The following is an 18765-nucleotide window of genomic DNA, read 5'->3' on the forward strand; positions in this document are numbered from 1 at the left end:
TCGCTTAACCCGTGCGAATGTGCTGCAAGTAACACAGACATGGGGCAGTAATTTACAAATTACCACACGTCCCCAGGTTGTACTTATCCCGTGCAAATAGGGCTTATGCCTGTGTTAAAACATGATCTATACCTATTTTATAACATGATCTATACCTATGTTATAACATGATCTATACTTATGTTAAAACATGGTCTATACTTATGTTATAACATGATCTATCCCTATGTTATAACATGATCTATGCCTGTGTTATAACATGATCATCTTCCCTTGGCGTACCATTGACATACTAGTATCTCAGTTGTGGCATATTACTCCAGTCCAACCAGTGTCTAACTGGTGTCTACTGTTCTTCATAGTCTCACCACACTTGCTTTATAAACCTCCTCCTCAGGAAGCAGAGTAAAGGGGCTTGAACACTCAAAGATCAAACTATGTTCACTTTTGAAATCATACTATGTTGACTTTTCAAATCCCTCTCAGCCTCTATTATTGATGATAAATAAACTTTTCCTGCTTAAGACATCCATTTGGTCTTCAGCCTTTTATTTCCACCCTTTCTTGGACAAGCTGAAAACTTCTACAACAGTGTCTTTAAGAAGTCTAAACTATAACAAAAGTTGGCCTACAGCGTGCCAAATGAAGACCACAACATTACTGACCTACTGGAATGATAATACCCCATTACAGTGAGTATCCCAGACACTGTATGGTTGAGTTAATATGGACAAGTTAATAATTAGGCCCAGCAGACACATAATAGAATGTGGCTAAGCTCCATGCACCTGCACCTGTCTCAGTGGCAGGTAGCTTTAATGTGTGGGAAAGAAAGCACTGGCACCAAGCACGAGTCTGACACAAGCAGCAGAAAGTTACATAAAGCTCAGAGTAAAGCACAGAGTACAGCACACAGCCCGGTGCAGTCGCCTACAGCTACAAGTGATAAAAGTGTTTCAACACGTGAAATGTTCACAAAAGTGGAAGTCTTTACAAAAACAGGCGTGTGTCAAATTTGTTCAACCATCCGTGATGTTTAGTAATGTATGAGAACCAGTTTTAACACTTTCTCATCGATACCAAGTAAAAGTGAAGTTTGGGAACAAAAATGAGCTCTTTTTAACTAGATGCAAAGCTTAAATATGGCGTAGCCTGCAGAAAATGTGAAATAAGTTACCGAGCAAAACTTCTGCTTTTTTTCTTACCTCGCTCGTCGCAAAGCCCTCGGATGTGCAGTTGTAGATCAGCGGTACACGGAGGAGCTAGGACGCGGGCATTTCTCACTCCTTCCTCGGCGTGTGAGGAGTTGGATCTCTCGGTGTCGCGGTGGTAATAGTTCCAGGGTTGTCCGGAGGTCGTACAGCGGGGGATGGCAGATGTGTTAGCCCGCAGCCCGTGCCCGCTCCTCGGCTGTGCTTGACTTGAACAGGCGCTATCTTCCCCCGGACTCGGCGCGGACTCGGCGCAGGATCGGCTCTCTGGCGCTGTGCCGCTCTTGGCTGCAGAGCGCACGGACGGACTGGGGATGTCTGGGAAATGATGTTCACTCCAACCCGTCACCAAGGAAACAGAAAATGTGTGCTAAAAATGTGCTTTGTTTCTACTATGTGTGTGCTAATTAAGTTATAGTACTTGTTTTGTTTGTAGCTTAACATTAATTGTATTATGTTTGTCTATTGAATTATAGGACACAACAGGCTATGATTAACTGTGTGCATCTGTGCTGTAAATCTTTCACTCACTTCTATGTAAATCTTAGTTATATTTTTATAAAAGGTGAAATCAGATATTGTCACAGGACCTTTATTTGATTTAATTTTTATATTTATATTGCATTGCTATCATTAGATATTACTTGTAATTCCAATGTAAAAAAAAAAAAAAAAAAAAAAAAAAAAAAGTATTTATTTTAGAACACATGCTTTATCAAGACACCAAACCTTCCATTTCACTTTTCACATTTTCCTTTTTTTTTTTTTTTTTTTTTTTTTGATTAACTAATTACAGGTATAAGTAATTTTATATCATGACTCATGTCATGGCCTAATAAAATAGTAGAACTAGCTTCATTTTATAATAGACTAATAAAATAAAGAAAATAAAAATATAGAATGAAATTAAACCTGCTTGAAGAGCATCAATTTTGACTCTTTTTCATTTAATTTTGTAAGTAAACTGGTAAAAATTAATAAAATCGAAGTAAACAGTAAAACGGTAAAAAAATAAAAATAAATAAATAAATAATAATAATAATAATAATAATAATAAATAATAATAATAATAAATAAATTCATTAAAAATAAATAAATAAAAATAATAATAAAAAATAAAATTACAGTAATTCTGTCACAAAATTCATAAAACATTTTACCAGTTTTATTTTGTTTTATTTTATGATAAATACACTTTTTTATTCTCTCCGGGGAGGAAACAGTTAAATTTTTCACCCAGCTGACGGACCACGTGACAATGCGGAAGTATTTTACAACAACATGAGCACAACCTGAGCACTTTCACAACGATGCTGCGCACTTTTCTCGTGTTTTTGGCGCTTATCTTTGCACACTCCGGCCTCTGTCAGGATGCTTCGTGCGGGGCAGAGTCACAAAGTCAAACCCGGGCAGAAGCATCGAGCTGCGGCTGTGGAAACCTGAAAAGAGCCGCAGATCCGGAGGAGAGCGGAGACACGGAGAACCCGGCTGTCAAATACTCCCAACATGTGGATGAAAATCTGACGGAACATCCCACCACTGAACAGAAAAGCAGTGAGGTAAGTTATAATAAAGGTGCACTGTGTAACTTTTCAGGTTGGGGGTGTCTGCCAAATGGAGATTAGTGTGACCAGACGTCCCTGTTTACCCGGGACAGTCCCAGTTTTGAGCCTGTGTCCCCTGTCCCAGCAGATTTATACAAAACCAGTGATTTGTCCCAAGAAATGTCCCAGGTGTCCCTATCTTTGACCAATTTGAAACCTGCCAACCTTAAAAAGAGGCATAAACTGTCATTTGTTTAGGTAAAATACAGAAAAGCTGCTTAAAAATGACCAAAACACAAAGAAAATGTGACTGTACTGACTCACATGTTTGTCATGAATGAACAGAACAGCACAGTTTTTCTTAATTACACATTCGTTTCACAATTGTATTATTACCAACCAACCCACTGCAAAAAAGCTTGGCCAAAATTAAGATATAAACACTTCAATTAATCAGAAAGTGACTTAAAAGTAGTGAAATGATCTGTTCATGCAGCAAGATCATTTTATTTGACAAATTCTCTTAAAATAAACGACCTCTAGACTAGAAGTAAGCATCTCAGAACTAGTAAGTAGATAATAAATCTGAAAACAAGATGAATAACCTGATATAAGTTTTGAAATTTTGGAATCTGGAAAGTTCCACAGTTTGGCATTAAAGTCTATTTTCATTTGGACAAACTACTCACCTCAAGGCCAAGTTACAGGTCAGGTTTGTGAAGAGGCAACTGCTCAAAGTAAGAATTAATGTTTTTCTTTTTTCTTTTTTTTTTTTTTAGCATTAACAACACCTCTACCTCAATACGCTACACGCAAAAGGTACATTTAATGCCTTACTGTGGGACTGTCCCAGCAAAACAATAACATCTCCATGGAGACAAGCAGATGGAGGACACTACAGTAAAGTTACATAGGAAATCTTTAGTTATACACAATACAATACAACTTGTTTACCAGAAAATAATGTCATCATCAATTATGCAACGTCAATAATGGAAGTTTAATGACAGTAAATTAAATAATCTATTTCACTGTGATCAGTTCAACAGATTTGTAGATTTGTTTTATTACATAGTCATTCATTAATAATTAACAGGTTATACAGGGTGTCCCAAAAAATTATATCATTTCGCATTTTAGCCCTGCAAAAACAGCCTTCTTTTTACATTTTTGGGACCAAGTCTAAATTTGTTTGCCAGTTGGTGGAGTTTTTCCAAATGTTGCATTGAAGCTGCACAGTCTTGGGTGACTGTGCGAGCAGATTCCAAAACACAAAATGACTTCTCTTCGGGAGTCAACGGCTCAAACTGAAAACAGAACAAAAATAAAACATTCAGTATAAAATCTTGATCTGTTTCTATAAATTCTGTGAAAATTGGAGGTTATTTCTACAAGAATTACCAAAATTATTGGCCTGTGAAATGATGTCAAATGTTTTGGGACGCCCTGTACGATATATAAAAATGTTATTGGCCAACTTTAGTCCCTGGTCATTGGGCAAAGTGTAGAAATGCCAGTAACAGGTATACAGAAAAATAAAAGTAAAGAAATAAAGAAAAGTAAGTAATAAATATACAAGTAGCCTCCTGTTTTTAAAATCTGAAAGAGCTTTACATTAGTTTTTTCCTTTCATACTTCAGTGATCCTAATTATTCTAGTTTAGCTCTTGTCCTCTCACTACACTCTTTTTCAGGCAGTTATTTTGAGCTGTCCTTGGTCCATTTCTGCTGACTGTGAATTGTTTAGAATTTGATTCATTGAGTCTGTTGTACTCCAGGGCCAGACTGCAGTTCCCAGCCTTGAGGAAACCATTGTCATATTATTATTATTATCATTATTAGGACTGTGAGCTGTGAAAGAAGGAGTAGGTATGGAGTCACCTGCATTTTAGGGAGTGACTAAAGAATTTACTCTGTTTTTGGAGATGTTATTGCTTTACCTAGAATGTCCCACTGTATGGCATTAAAGGTATTTATTGTAGATGGAGACAAGCAAGTAAAACCACCAAACCAACTGACAGGTCAGATCTGTGGACAGCAAGAAGACTTCTTTTTCTAGCAGTGAAAACACTTCCGACTGAATACATGCAAGATATATAAGTTTAATGAAGTGCTCTGGAACATTTCTGGCAAGACCATCTCCAGCATCTCCATGGCAGACCTTTACCTAAAAAGTTACATGGTGCATCTTTACTAGAGTTTCTTGTGTTGAGCTTGTTGTGCCTCATTATTTAAAATGTCTAGGACAGATTAGATGACTCATTTGACTAAAACACAGCTAAGATCATTATATTGAAGATTTTTGTACAAACATTCACACTCTATTCCCCAATTTGGCCATTTTTTAGGTTTACAATTTTACTTCCTGATTGGAAATAGTGACATCACACTAGGGAATTCCATAACTGTTACATACAGGACTGGGTGTCATTAAGAAGTTGATATGATATATACCTTGATACATCGACCACGATACGATACATATCTTGATACAGTGCACCTTCGATTCGATATGATATATTTCAAATCGATTCAATACAGTTCAATAAAAAATAAAGGCTAAATCATGTCTGTGATACTAAAAGTGTTTGTTAAACCACTTCTTGTGCAAAGTTCATATGAAACACAAACATTTTAATCATCAAAACAGTGAAAATGTCAAATGTGTCGCATAAATAAGTTTCCTTCCACTGAACAAGCAACAAAACTGTAGCTGTAACAAAATATTTTAGTAAAATATACCAAAAAATACTCGTGATATATCTTTACAGCAGCCCACGATATCGATACTGCATCATCACATGAAACGATACGATATATCGAAATTTTTATATTTTTGCACACCCCTCGTTACAAAGCAAAGCTCCTCTAATGTACACAGAAATTAATGTCTGACAAATACAAATGAAGCTCTTTTATTTAGTTGAAATCATGTTTCGTGTTTCAGAAAAAAAAAAAGTTTCTTGCATGTAAATTGTGCCTGAGTTTTGGATTGAATTCTACCTTGGGTGATGTCATCAATGTGTTTTAAACTCTCTATTTCCTGTAATTTTCAGCATATTTTTCAACTTTTCATTGCAAATTGCTTCTTGATTATGTAAAACTATACTTTATATTTACAATAATTATTAATCCCCCAAGGCAAATGAGAAATTCAAGTTGTCAACTGGACAAACGTTTATTTAGGTGGAAAATGTTTCACATCCAAGCTGCTTCTGCTGTTGTGGTCAGACGCTGGTGATCACTGTCTTATATCTGTCTGCAGGAGGAGCTAACTACACTGAAACTACTCTGAAACTAACACATCTACTTGTTTACAGTTTGTGTTTGTTAGTACAGATGACTAGGCCCAGCTGAGTGTGGTTCATATTAACATTATCATTTACGCCTTTCATGAGTGATGATGCTGACTGAAGGATTATGCTAATACTGAATTTGTCCTTTGCCTGGAAGAGGGATTCTACACACATCTTAATCCCCCAAATTAAATCAAAATTTGAGAATCATACAAATCTGTTACACGCACTCTGCTGTGTCCCTCTCAGATGGTCCTGGTTCCGGGGGGAGAGTTCCTGATGGGCACAGACAGTCCGGGGATCCTCGCAGATGGAGAGGGGCCTCAGAGACTCGTCCACATAGACCCCTTTTTCATGGACGTCCAGGAAGTCACCAACAGACAGTTCCAGAGCTTTGTCAATGCTACACGCTACGTCACTGAGGTAGTCTGCTGCCACTGCTAGGGCTGGTCAGAGAAACCAGAAGACAACCGCCTCTCATTTCTTTCCTCGTTCCCTTCTCCTTGATTCCTCTCCTCGATTTTGCAGGAAATGGGTGAAGAAGTTCTGCTCACAGAGGAGACACAGTGAGGAGAGAGGATCTAAACTCCTCACTGAGACCAATAAAGTTAGATTTTTTTTCTCTGGTGTCTGCTCCTGAAGCCTCCCTCAGGTTTACTCCTTCCTTCTGTGGTTTTCTTTGGAACACCACTTTATATGACACATTTGACTGACAGCTGAAAAATGGAGGATCAAGGAGAGGAATCAAGGAGAAGGAAGAAATGAGAAATGAGACACAGCCAGAAACTTGAGAGATTCAGTCATGTCTGCTTGTCAATGATATGGTTGGGGTTATTTAACCAGGAGGTCTACAACCAATCCTCTGTCTGTAAAAGTATGTGCTTTGGAGTTCAGACATTAAAGAAAGAAACTGAAATATGTTTAATGGTGCAGACAAATGGTAAATCATTTATGTTCGTGAAATCTGCAATAAAAGCCTTATTTATTTTGTTTTTGAAAAGCCTAAACAAAATTAAGTGGAAAATTAAGATTGGTCAATATAAGAAAAAATTATTTTGATTATTTCGGGAAAAAAAAATTAGATTTAATCTTTTACCCATATTTTTCACTGCCCTAACTCATCTTGAAATCTGCTCGCACGCGTATGTGATCCTTTAGTCCTGCATAAACAGTCATCCTCTTTAAATTTTTGGTACCAAGTTCAAATTTGTTGGTCAGTTGGTGAAGTTTTTCCAAATGTTGCAATGAAGCTGCATAGTCTTGGGTGAGTGTGTACAGCAGATTCCAAGACACAAAATGATTTCTCTTTGGGAGTGATCAGCTCAACCTGAAAACAGAACAGAAATAAAACATTAAATATAAATTCTTGATCTGTTTATATATATTCTGTAAGAATTTGAGGTTATTTCAACAAGAATTGTCAACATTATTGGCCTCTGAAATGATGTCAGATGTTTTTGGGACACTCTGTACACACACACACAGTTACATTGTTTGCTTTGGCTGTAGAATGAACATGTGAACAGAACTAAATCACGTGAAATGAACGTGTTTACATTCTTCATTATAGATATTATTAGTGTGGTATTTTCCCTTCCTTATATTGTGAATATCTGTTCCTCCGTGAATCTTCCAGGCAGAGAAGTTTGGAGATTCATTCGTCTTTGAGGGAATTCTGAGCGAGGCTGTCAAGAGTGAGATAAGCCAAGCGGTGAGTGTTTTTGTTTTAGTTTTCTTAGTAAAAACATGCCTTTCAAACCTGTGCATTTCACTTTGACTTGAGTTAGTACGTACAAATGTTAGGCAATAAACTGCGTACTTATATTTGTACACGTTAAATGTGTGTTAAATGGATCTGTCAAATGCTTTTCTCTTATTGCTTTGTCTGGAATGTTTCACAGTACGGCATTAAACCTTTCTATCCTCATAGAGACCAGACCAGGTTACAGGTCAGATCTGTGGAGAGGCTACCCCGCTCACAGTCAGAATGTCTGTTTTTTAAGTATTTAAGTATTTCTGAACTATAAAACCACCTGTAATTGAATAAATGTAAGGAAAGCTGTTTAATGTCACGCTGTGGAACATTCTGCCACAACTGCTGTCTCCATGGAGATGGACACAGCTCCATGGAGACAGACTAAATCATTGGAGGGGTCTGAAATTTTCATCGTAGGTGCATGTCCACTGTGAGAGACATAATCTGAAAAAAAAATAAAAATACAGAACTCACAATGTATGATTTTTTAACTATTTATTTGTATGATACAGCTGCAAATAAGTATTTTAACACCTGAAAAAAATCAATGTTAATATTTGGTACAGTAGCCTTTGTTTGTTACAGAGGTCAAACGTTTCCTGTAGTTTTTCACCAGGTTTGCACACAATGCAGGAGGGATTTTGGCCCAATCCTCCACACAGATCTTCTCTAGATCAATCAGGTTTCTGGGCTATCTTCATAGAGACCAGACCAGGTTACAGGTCAGATCTGGGGAGAGGCGACCCGCTCACAGTCAGAATCCTTGTTTTGTTAAGTATTTAATATTTTTGAGCTATAAAACCATCTGTAATTGAATAAATGTAAGGAAAGCTGTTTAATGTCATACTGTGGAACATTCTGCCACAACTGCTGTCCCCATGGAGCTGCGTCCAACTCCATGGAGACAAGCAGGTGGTCAGTGTAGTAGGTGTAGTACTTCTCGTTAGATCTTGGTGCCATATATTTCAAAAGTGAATTCCCTTGGTCTTATTATCATTAAACACCTATGGCTTCTTTCATCTTCGTGCTTCTTTATGATCTGTGCACTGTCTAAAAAGTCATATTTTCTACGCACTGTCAGCAGGAAGTATTTCAAGAACTCGCCTCAAGAACCCGTGAATGTGTTTCTGTCACGGAGGATTCACTGAGACGTTTTAGGCATGTCGTTTTTTAAGAGGGACTTGAAAAAGTAACTGCAGGATTTCAACCATCCACGAAGTCCAGACAGATGGGGATTTAAAGCTCCATTTCATCTTGTCTGGTGGATCAGAAAGTGGGAATAGGATCAGGAAAATCAGAAAACGTTGCATCTTGTATTTGTATTAGTATTTTTCATTGACATAATTACTTCATTGTTTTATCTTGTCTAGAATCTTGTTACTAGAGATCGATCAATATGTTTTTTTGTTTTTTGTTTTGCCATGGCCGATGATGGTACCCATTGTTTACAATTAAGAAAACCTATGGCCGATACGCTCTGCCGATTTGTTTGTGTTGATATGTAGGGCCGATTGTGATTGTTTTCCCCAAATTATATCATTTAAATTTACTATAAACTCACCCACAAACATTTTTTTAACAAATATCTGTATGGTTGACTGTTTGGTTGTGTGTTTTTTAGGTGGCTGCTGCCCCCTGGTGGTTGCCGGTGAAAGGGGCAAACTGGAGACACCCTGAAGGGAAAGACTCAGACATTTTAGAAAGGTAAATATCTGGTTTAAAGGTGCTTTTATTGCTCTGTCTGGAATGTTCCACAGAATGGCATTAAACATTCTGACATGTAATATATCCTGGTGTCGATACCTGCTTGTCTCCATGGAGATAAATAACTCTAATGCCATACTGTGGAATGGAGCCAAGCAGCTGGGGAGCCTTCACCAGAAAAGTAACTGTGTGTAGCTTTAAATGACATATTACGAATAAGTCACATTTCCTTAATTATGACATTTAAGTTGCCATAACAATACAGTCATTCAGAATTTCTTTATCCGTCTATTTTGTTACTGACATATATTGCCAGCACAGAAACAAAGGTAAAAAAATAAATATACAAGTTTCTAAGAAGAAAGAACAAAAATGTGGCTGTTTGCTGCAGATGTTCTAATCAGTGGGAGCAGGTAGAGGGTGCTCTTGGAAAAAGGATCAAAACTGAAACACAACGGACTCCAGGCACTCCAAAGAAGTAAAAAAAGTTAAATATTGCACGAGGAAAAATATACTTTTTTTTACTTCTTTGGAGTGCCTGGAGTCCGTTGTGTTTTATACAAGTTTCTAAACTTAAAGCAGAACTAAGTAACATTTTGGCCTCATTAAACCTCTTTGTAAGTCCATGATGGTGATGGTTAAATATGTATTTTTGTTGTGTTTGAAGAGGGCGAGCCATCTCCTTCTGCTGTCTCTGTGCAGAAAATCAGCCTTACAATATGACCCACTCCAACCCGGGGAAAATTGTCCTTGAAAAACATGTTTTCTATTTATTTCGCAATGTTTTCTGATTATACTGAAAGAGAAGAAAAGACAGAACAGGCTTTTGGGTGTGTTTCCTCACAGTGTATTCCCTTAAGGGAGCTGCAGGGGGAGCTCTATCACTGAACTTTAGTTTTGCTTTAACTGGATAACTACAATTCAGCAGTTTTTTGTAAGTGTAAGGTCCATTAAATTGTGTACCATTTGTCAATAATAAACTAAAAAAGTAATTTGTTGTACCCCCAGACTGGATCATCCTGTCCTGCATGTGTCCTGGGCTGATGCTGTGGCGTACTGCTCCTGGCTCCAGAAGAGACTCCCCACCGAGGCCGAGTGGGAGTGCGCCTGCCGGGGAGGACTCAAAGACAGGTCCAGGGACCACTCAGTGCACTGTCAGACCACTCATCTGTTAAACTTAAACTATTTAAACAGGGCCAAAGGTCTGCTAACCACAACAACCACATAACCCACTAATTAGATCTGATTTTTGGGGTGTGTTTAAATACAGAAAAGAAATGTGAATATCAAAAACACCTGTTATATTTTAAATATAAAACGCAATACATTTTCAAATAACTGCTTTAATTTTGAATCTTTTCTCTTTAATTGAAGTATGTGAACAATCAGAAAGAAATCAGATTACAGGAATCAGGAACTGCAATCTCATAACTCCAGATCATGATCAGACATATGGTGTGTGATGTGCTGATGTAAACATATTCGTTGTGTTCCCTCAGACTGTATCCATGGGGGAACAAGTTGACTCCAAAAGGACAGCACTACGCAAACCTGTGGCAGGGCGAGTTCCCGTCACAGAACACCGGAGAGGACGGCTTTGTCAAAACGTCTCCAGTAAGAAAACTCCAGACATTTAAAGGCACTACATCAGAACTTTTAGAATAAATATAAAAAATGTAATGTACTGCAGTTTTCCACAGTAACAGCTCAATTTCTGAACACTTTGCTTGCATTCTAATTATTCGTGGTGATGTGTTTATAAGCACTTTTTCTTTTAGACCTCAAATGACCTTATATTGTGCAGGTGAAGTCTTTTCCTCCTAATGGCTTCGGTCTGTACGACATGGTTGGAAACGCCTGGGAGTGGACCTCAGACTGGTGGAGTGTGCATCACACCACAGACGCACAAACCAACCCTGTGAGGAGATTACATTTCTCACATGGATCCTTCTTCTTTTATGCTTTATTCTTATTTGAAATGCATTCCTTCTTATGTCCAGACTGGTCCTACATCTGGCTCAGACAAGGTGAAGAAAGGAGGCTCCTACATGTGTCACAAGGTAATGATACTGCCCTGAACCTGTTCAGTTTACACTTCTATATATACACAGACATTCACTTGGCTAAACAAAAGGAGACAGTCTTTGTTTCATGACGGCGGGACACATTAAATGAGCCATTGCACTCTTGGGCAGGGAGTGAAAGAAGCACAAGCACCAAGTGGTTGGATTAGGGCTAGGAAATGAATCAAATTAACTTAATTTATTTTTCTATATAAATGACAATATGAAAATTGGTAAATTGTGAGGTTTATGATCAAACAAGTTTATTTTAGGCCTGTCATCATAATTACTATATCAAGTCACTGTTCAATGTGTGGCAGCTGGAGCAATATTTGGGTCTCAGTATTTAATGTGCATAGTTTTTCTTTGCGCTAGTAGGTAATTTTTTCTTCATTTTGTTGTAGCAGGATTGCACTTTTAAAGGTGCCTTAATAAAATACAGTATTTTACAACCTAACTCTGACTTGTGTGTTTTCTGTGTTTTCAGTCGTATTGTTACAGATACAGATGTGCAGCCAGAAGTCAGAACACTCCAGATAGCTCCTCTTCAAATCTGGGCTTTCGCTGTGTGTCCCAGGACCAAAGGTGACCTTTAACCTCTGACCTCTGCTGCTGAGAATACTGTTTACAAAATCCTGTCCAGCTGCCAAACCCGGAACTAAGAGGGACATTTTTAATAAATACAATATCTATATAATACTAAAATCTGTTTTTAAACTAGACGTTTAAATGATCTTTAATACCTCTAGTTTAGGAAATTGCCTTTTAGCCCACACACAGATTGTATTACAGAGATTTATGAATAAATTGAGACTGAATGATATATCCTTGGGTTTCAGATGAAAAAACTATCAACTTTGCTACAGTAATTAACAACAACAGAATATTATATCTTTTGAATAGTAAAAACAAATCTTTAAAAAGAAAGTAGAAACCCATGACTAATATATTTTAGGAAACATGTTGCATGAGGACCATAGAGAGGCAACTGTCAGGAACATACAGTTTAAATCAATCACACATTGTTGGGTGAGAACCATATGGAAACATCTGCCCGTGACTATCTTAAGCCCCTTTTCCAGCAGCATCTCTCTGCTCTGCTCTGCTCCGCTCTGCTCAGCCCCACTTATATAATGGTGCTGTATCCATGGAAACTGCTCACAACAAACCACATCCAGCACTTTGACCAATCAGGGACCAGTAGTATTTTTAAAACCCGATTCTGGTAAATAATTACTAATGGAAACGCTCCAGACTGCAGGAGAGTAGAGTATGGCAGGATTGGTGGAAATGAACCTTTATGTTAAATGTTTATTCTGAAATGTTTATTCTGAAATGTTCTACATTTATTTTACAAAATAAAATCCTATTTAAGATGAACTTTATTAAATTAGTTTCTTTGATACACTGCAAAAATGTAAGTGGGTACAAATTGTTGCTGTAGAATATAATGTATTTTTGTAAAGAATAATGATTAAAATTCCTTATACAATTGTGGTTGTTGGTTCGATTGCTAATATTCTTTTGACCTGCCGTACAGATAAAATATATTGCAGTGGTTTGCCTCTAGATGGCAGTATATTCTCAGTGTATAAAAAGCTGTGCATTTTCTCAACATAGAATTTGATGATGTAAGGCAAGGCAAGTTCATTTGTATAGCACAACATGTACACAGAGTATGGTAATTCAAAATGTTTTACAGAATAAGAAATACATTTTTAAAAATGATGCAGCATTCTCTGACCTAGTTTCACATTTAAAAACCTATCCGCTGTCGGTCCAGTGCAATTTTCAGAGAGTGGATTTTGAAATATTTAAAACTTCTCTAAATAACATGTAAATGTGAGAATGAAAGAACAATATTGTGCAAAATGATCCAAAAGAATTTATTTTGATTTATTGTGTTTACATGTTATAGCAGGAAGAACTCAGCTAATCAATCAACAAAATAACTCTAGCTTATAATAATTAACATAATTAACCAATAATAAAGAAGCTGATACTTTGCAGTGACATCATACTGGAGGGGTACTGCATGCATGTCTAGGGTGGAATTTTCAGTAGTTACCATGGTGACACAATACACACATGATTAGCAAACGCTGCCAAAAACGTCTTAAAATTGTCTGAAAACTACAAAATGGATTTAAACAACACACTTTCACAATGCTCTGATGAATTTGAGTGTTCATGGTCCTGTTTAGGAGATTTTCAGCAAAAAGATGAGAGTGACTAAACTATTTACCCAGGACACTCCCAGTTTTGAGCCTGTGTCCCTTGTCTCAGCAGATTTATACAAAACCAGTGAATTGTCCCAGTTTTTACCAAAAACTGGTGTCTCTATTTTGACCAATCTGATCTAAACCAGGACTACATCAGATCTAAACCAGGACTGCATCAGGTCTAAACCAGGACTGCATCAGGTCTAAACCAGGACTGCATCAGGTCTAAACCAGGACTGCATCAGGTCTAAACCAGGACTGCATCAGGTCTAAACCAGGACTACATCAGGTCTAAACCAGGACTACATCAGGTCTAAACCAGGACTACATTAGGTTTAAACCAGGACTAAAACAGGACTATCACAATTTTTGACTAATCTAATCCCTGGCAACAGTAACAAGGAGCATAAATCGTCATTTGTTAGCCAGAATACAGAAAACCGTGTTTGCGAATGACAAAGCAAAAAAAAAAAAAAATGCAGCATCAGAAGCCCCTCAGATCATGACTGACATGAGAATGCACAATGTTTTACGCACTCTTTTCATTTAATTTTCTTTATACCAACCATCTCAACCCAGGTATGTCCCAGTTTTGGCTTTTGAAAATCTGGTCATCCTGTTTGAGAGGGACTCGTTTAACAGCACAAATCTGCTCGCCTTTGTATTTCTGACTAAATCCGTTCTTTCTGGTCAGATTATGTTCAAACAAAGATCAGATTTAAGTCTAATTTGAGTAATGGAGCTTCAGACAGAGCAGTGCCTACAGTTAGCTTCATCCCCCCAGAAGTATTGATGACATCAGCTGCAAAGTATCAATAAACATAATTCCTAGTGCACCTTAATTAAAGAAGAAAGCAAAACATTAAATTGAAATTGTACGTCTAATTTTACATTTAAAAACAAAACTTAAGTCTTACTTCTATGAGGAAAACAAGAAAAAGTCCAAATTTATAGTTGATACAACATTACTCCACAGTCGCTAACATTCAGTCCTCATTTCAACAAACCGCTGTCAGCTTCCCATGAAATTCTCACGAACTTCATTTCAATCAGTGCACAAAAAACTGTTTCACAGAAGCAAAAGAAACATTCATTTCTACTTAATTAGCAAGAGGAGCCTGTGGGCCTGCTGTTAAATATGCACTCTAAAGCAACACAGGGTAACTTTTTCTCCGTATATGATGGCAGAACGTTGAAATAATTGAGTTCATTTTGATGGGTGATCGCAGAGATGTCCGTTTTGATCAAATACCAGGTAGTATCGGGTCTAGTATTGCAATATTGATCGGATATTGATACCAGTGTGTAGTATATAAAATAAAATGTAAATCTTCTCTTGTGCTCCTTAAAGTGTGAGTGAAAAATCGTAGCAAAGTTGTGCAGCGAAACCAAAATCTAAATATGAACTTGGTTTTAAAACAGCAATTTTTTTGGAGAAGTTTTAAGGAAGTAAATGAATACTTTTCGAAATCTCAGCAAATTTCAATATTTTATCCATCGACCCATCATTACAGCTACATGGTAAATAAAAGGTTGATAAAAGGAAAAACAAAAATGTATAATATCACAAAGGGTAAATTCTAAAAAGAAAAGCTAGAAACAAAAATTTGAAGAAACAAACAAACAAAAAAAAAACAAGAAACAAAATTACAAGAAACAAAAATTACAAAAAAAAAAGACAAGAAACTAAAATTGTGACAAAATCATAACAATAAACTAAAATGTCAAAAATAAAAGTAAGTCGGTGCATTACATGGTGTCAAATACATTTCAAACTCTGGTGAGTTGAGAGGACAGTAAAGGCTAATCAAAAAAAAAAAATACAGTTCCATATTCCATATTAAATGTAGTAGTAAAAGTTACATAATGTTGCTTTAGCATAGAATCAATCAAACTTGCACCACAAAAACAGCAATATAGCAATTATAAAGAATTACCGTAGGCTTATTACAGCTGCCATCTTGGAGAGTACAAAACACAAGAAATACAACGAAAGGCGATACGCTATACTAATAAAAAACCTGTCCTTGATTCCTCCGCCTTGAGTTCGCAAAGCCAGGAATACAAAAACATTAGCGACAGGAGACCTTTGCCTCAAAAAATGGCAAAAGTTGTGTCTTTTTGTGCTTTTCTGTAACATTTTACCACATGTAGTAGCTGCGCGTGGTGTCGACGGGAGAAGGTTTCCCGCTCGCATCTGTCGCATCTTTTTCCGGGTCTGAATCCCACAAGTTGATAAGCGGCGGGTACAGCTCGTTTAACGGAATTGAAGATGTTTTGAGCATGTATTTCTTCAGCGAGTGATGGTAGTTTTTCCTTCTCCACTTTTTAGCCATGTAGACCGCGACCGTGGCTAGGCTAATGAACGCTAACGCCGTCACCATCACGGCTAGCACAGCTACGCTAGGATGCTGCTCCGAAATGTCCAGGGAGAAAGTTGGGCTTCTTGTCGTCACGTTTACGCAAGATTTGTGGGTTTGTAAGTGGATGTTTGACACGGTGAGGCAAACTTCGTACTCGGTAGCGGGCTGGAGATGCGTTAAGTTGTATTCGTGGACGTCAACTGGTACTCTAGCCGTGTACGTAATATGTGGATTATCGATTTTCATAGTGGCCGATGCCCATTTAAGATTTGAAGTCATAACGTTTGAATTCACCTTCCAAGAAACAAGAATTGAATGAGACTCTGTTTGTTTCACGTATATTTTCATAACTTGCGCACTTTCGATTAAAGTCCCATTGACGCGTATCGTCGTCACTTTCGTGTCCGCGCCTTCCGTATTTTGCGCCACGCACGTATACCTCCCCGAATCTTCAACTTGGACGTGAGACAAATGCAAAGTCCCTTCGCTACTCAAATGGTAGCGGTCTGAATCGGTATCTTGAGTTATTTTATTTCCTAAAGGAGTTACCCAATAGATTTCCGGGTCGGGTTCGCCCATAGCGCGGCAATCTAAGCTCACACTCATACCTAACTCGAGATTCAAATGGCTCGGGAAGGTCTCGTGAGAAATTAGCGGTAAACATTGCTCTGCTGCTTCGACTAGCTTAAATTCTCGTACTTTTTGTCCTTTAAGCTCAGGCGGAGAGAAGCAAAGCATAGAAGAAGGCTCCATGAATCTAACGGTCGTCCGGTTTGAACTCATCCACTGAATAACGCAATCGCAGCGTAGCGGGTTGCTATGTATACTAACTTCGCGCAAATTCGGTAAGGACTCGACGCTCCCCTGATAGAGCGCCGTCAGTGCGTTGTGATTTAGCATCAAGCTCTCCAAAGACGGTAATTCTCTGAACGCTTGTTTGTGAATGTATGATAACTTTGGGTTGTTGGTCGCTTCCAGTTTGGTGAATTCAGGAAGGTTATCTAAAGCATAACGATCTATAGACACGAGCTCCATCATGTTGTTAATACTTAATTCTTTAAGATGCAACATGTTACGAAAATCACCTTCTTGTAGTTTCTGGACGGGATTTTTGTTTAAGTCCAAAAACTTCAAATTGGGGACTTTTTGGAGAGCGAGTTGCGGAATTCGAACGAGCTTGTTGTCATAAAATGAAATGCTTTCAAGAGTCTCCAACCCAATGAACGCATCGGCAGGAACATCTGTAAGATCCATACCGGCCAAAACAAGACTTCGGAGACTCCCAAGTGGCTTGAAGTTCATATCCAAAAGTCCAACTACCGGGTTTTCGCCAATCATGAGTATTTCCAAGTTGGGAGTTTCTTCAAACCAGCGGCTATCTATAACGTGGAGCTTGTTGGAGTTCAGGTGAAGCCTTAGCAAATTCTGAAGGCCACCAAATGCGTGAGCAGAGATTGAGTTGATCTTATTGTGGTTAATGTACAGTTCTTGGAGGTTGGAGAGGTTTTTCAAGCAGAAATCTGGTAATTCCGTGAGCTGATTTTCTTCTAAATGCAACGTCGTCAAGTGGTTCATACTTCGTAGTCCGACTGCTTCCACTGTGCTGAAGTTGTTCTGCGAAAAGTCCAGTTCGGTCAGGTTAACCAATGCTTCCAGTTCTCCATTTGTGTGTGAGATCAGATTGCTTTGTAGGAGCAGCACTTGCGTATCTAGAGACAAGTTTGTAGGTATTTTCATTAGCCTTAGATCATTGCAATCTACAGTGATGGCCTCTTTGTAGGTTGACTGCGGAGTGAACCATGGTCGAATCTCGCAAACGCACAATCTTGGACATTCTTTGCTGTAAATTGGCACCTGAAATGCCAAAAATAATCCAAGTTGAAGCCAAATCAACGAAGGCCAAAGCAAGGATCGGGCGGCCATCTCGGTTGCTCTCTTGTATTTTAGAGGAGAGCTAGTTTTAATGGAGTTTGGAGAAACCTTGCACGCATTAGTAACTGTATCTTCCTTGGGTGTTATCGGCACTTCTGTAGGCGTTGATGAGCATAAAGAACATCTGGTTCAAGCTTTTCGGAGATAAGCTTTTGTTGTCTGGTGTCGCACCTCAACAGCAGATTACACCTGCAACAGACACAGACAAAAAGAAAATGTTAGAACTGTAAACAATGATTTATCACAGACAAAGACAAGAATAGATTCAGTTTCCTCAAAATCCATCTGCAGAAAATAAAATGTCGCACAGGCGGATTCATCTGAGGACACTTTCAAACAGGCTCCTACAGATCCGTTCAAACAGTGAGAGATACAGGACTACATCCATACCATAATACTCCCTACAATTCACCCTTATGTAACAGATAATACTCCCTACAACTGAACAACAACTTACCCTTATGTAACAAATAATACTCCATACAACTGTACAACAACTTACCCTTATGTAACAGATAATGCTCCCTACAGCTGTACAACAACAGATAATACTCCCTACAACTGTACAACAACTCACCCTACTATGTAACAGATAATACTCCCTACAACTGTACAACTCACCCTTATGTAACAGATAATACTCCCTACAACTGTACAACAGCTCACCCTTATGTA

General features: G+C 38.0%; 3 protein-coding genes across 3 annotated transcripts in view; 1 reads left to right on the plus strand and 2 right to left on the minus strand.

Moving 5' to 3' along the window:
- LOC110158704 (inositol 1,4,5-trisphosphate receptor type 1-like) overlaps positions 1–1678 on the minus strand; it is a 264915-nt gene extending 263237 nt beyond the window's left edge. Inside the window, 1 exon segment of the mRNA XM_055160081.1 lies at positions 1206–1678. The gene's annotated coding sequence lies outside the window, so the exon portion shown is untranslated.
- Positions 1679–2453: 775 nt separating this feature from the next.
- sumf1 (sulfatase modifying factor 1) lies at positions 2454–13070 on the plus strand. The gene is made up of 9 exons (XM_020923227.2): positions 2454–2770; positions 6300–6473; positions 7687–7761; positions 9428–9510; positions 10519–10641; positions 11010–11124; positions 11315–11428; positions 11511–11570; positions 12061–13070. Exons 1-9 carry the CDS (start codon positions 2522–2524, stop codon positions 12160–12162), a joined length of 1095 nt encoding a protein of 364 aa, XP_020778886.2. The 5' UTR covers positions 2454–2521; the 3' UTR covers positions 12163–13070.
- A 2866-nt stretch (positions 13071–15936) lies between these two features.
- LOC110158719 (leucine-rich repeat neuronal protein 1-like) lies at positions 15937–18081 on the minus strand. Its single transcript, XM_020923241.2, has one exon. The coding sequence runs from the start codon at positions 18079–18081 to the stop codon at positions 15937–15939; it is 2145 nt and encodes a 714-aa protein (XP_020778900.2).
- Positions 18082–18765: the final 684 nt, after the last annotated feature.

Source organism: Boleophthalmus pectinirostris, unplaced genomic scaffold, assembly GCF_026225935.1.
Source record: "Boleophthalmus pectinirostris isolate CB_2022bp ecotype Guang Dong unplaced genomic scaffold, ASM2622593v1 HiC_scaffold_3, whole genome shotgun sequence".
Classification (NCBI taxonomy): domain Eukaryota; kingdom Metazoa; phylum Chordata; class Actinopteri; order Gobiiformes; family Gobiidae; genus Boleophthalmus; species Boleophthalmus pectinirostris.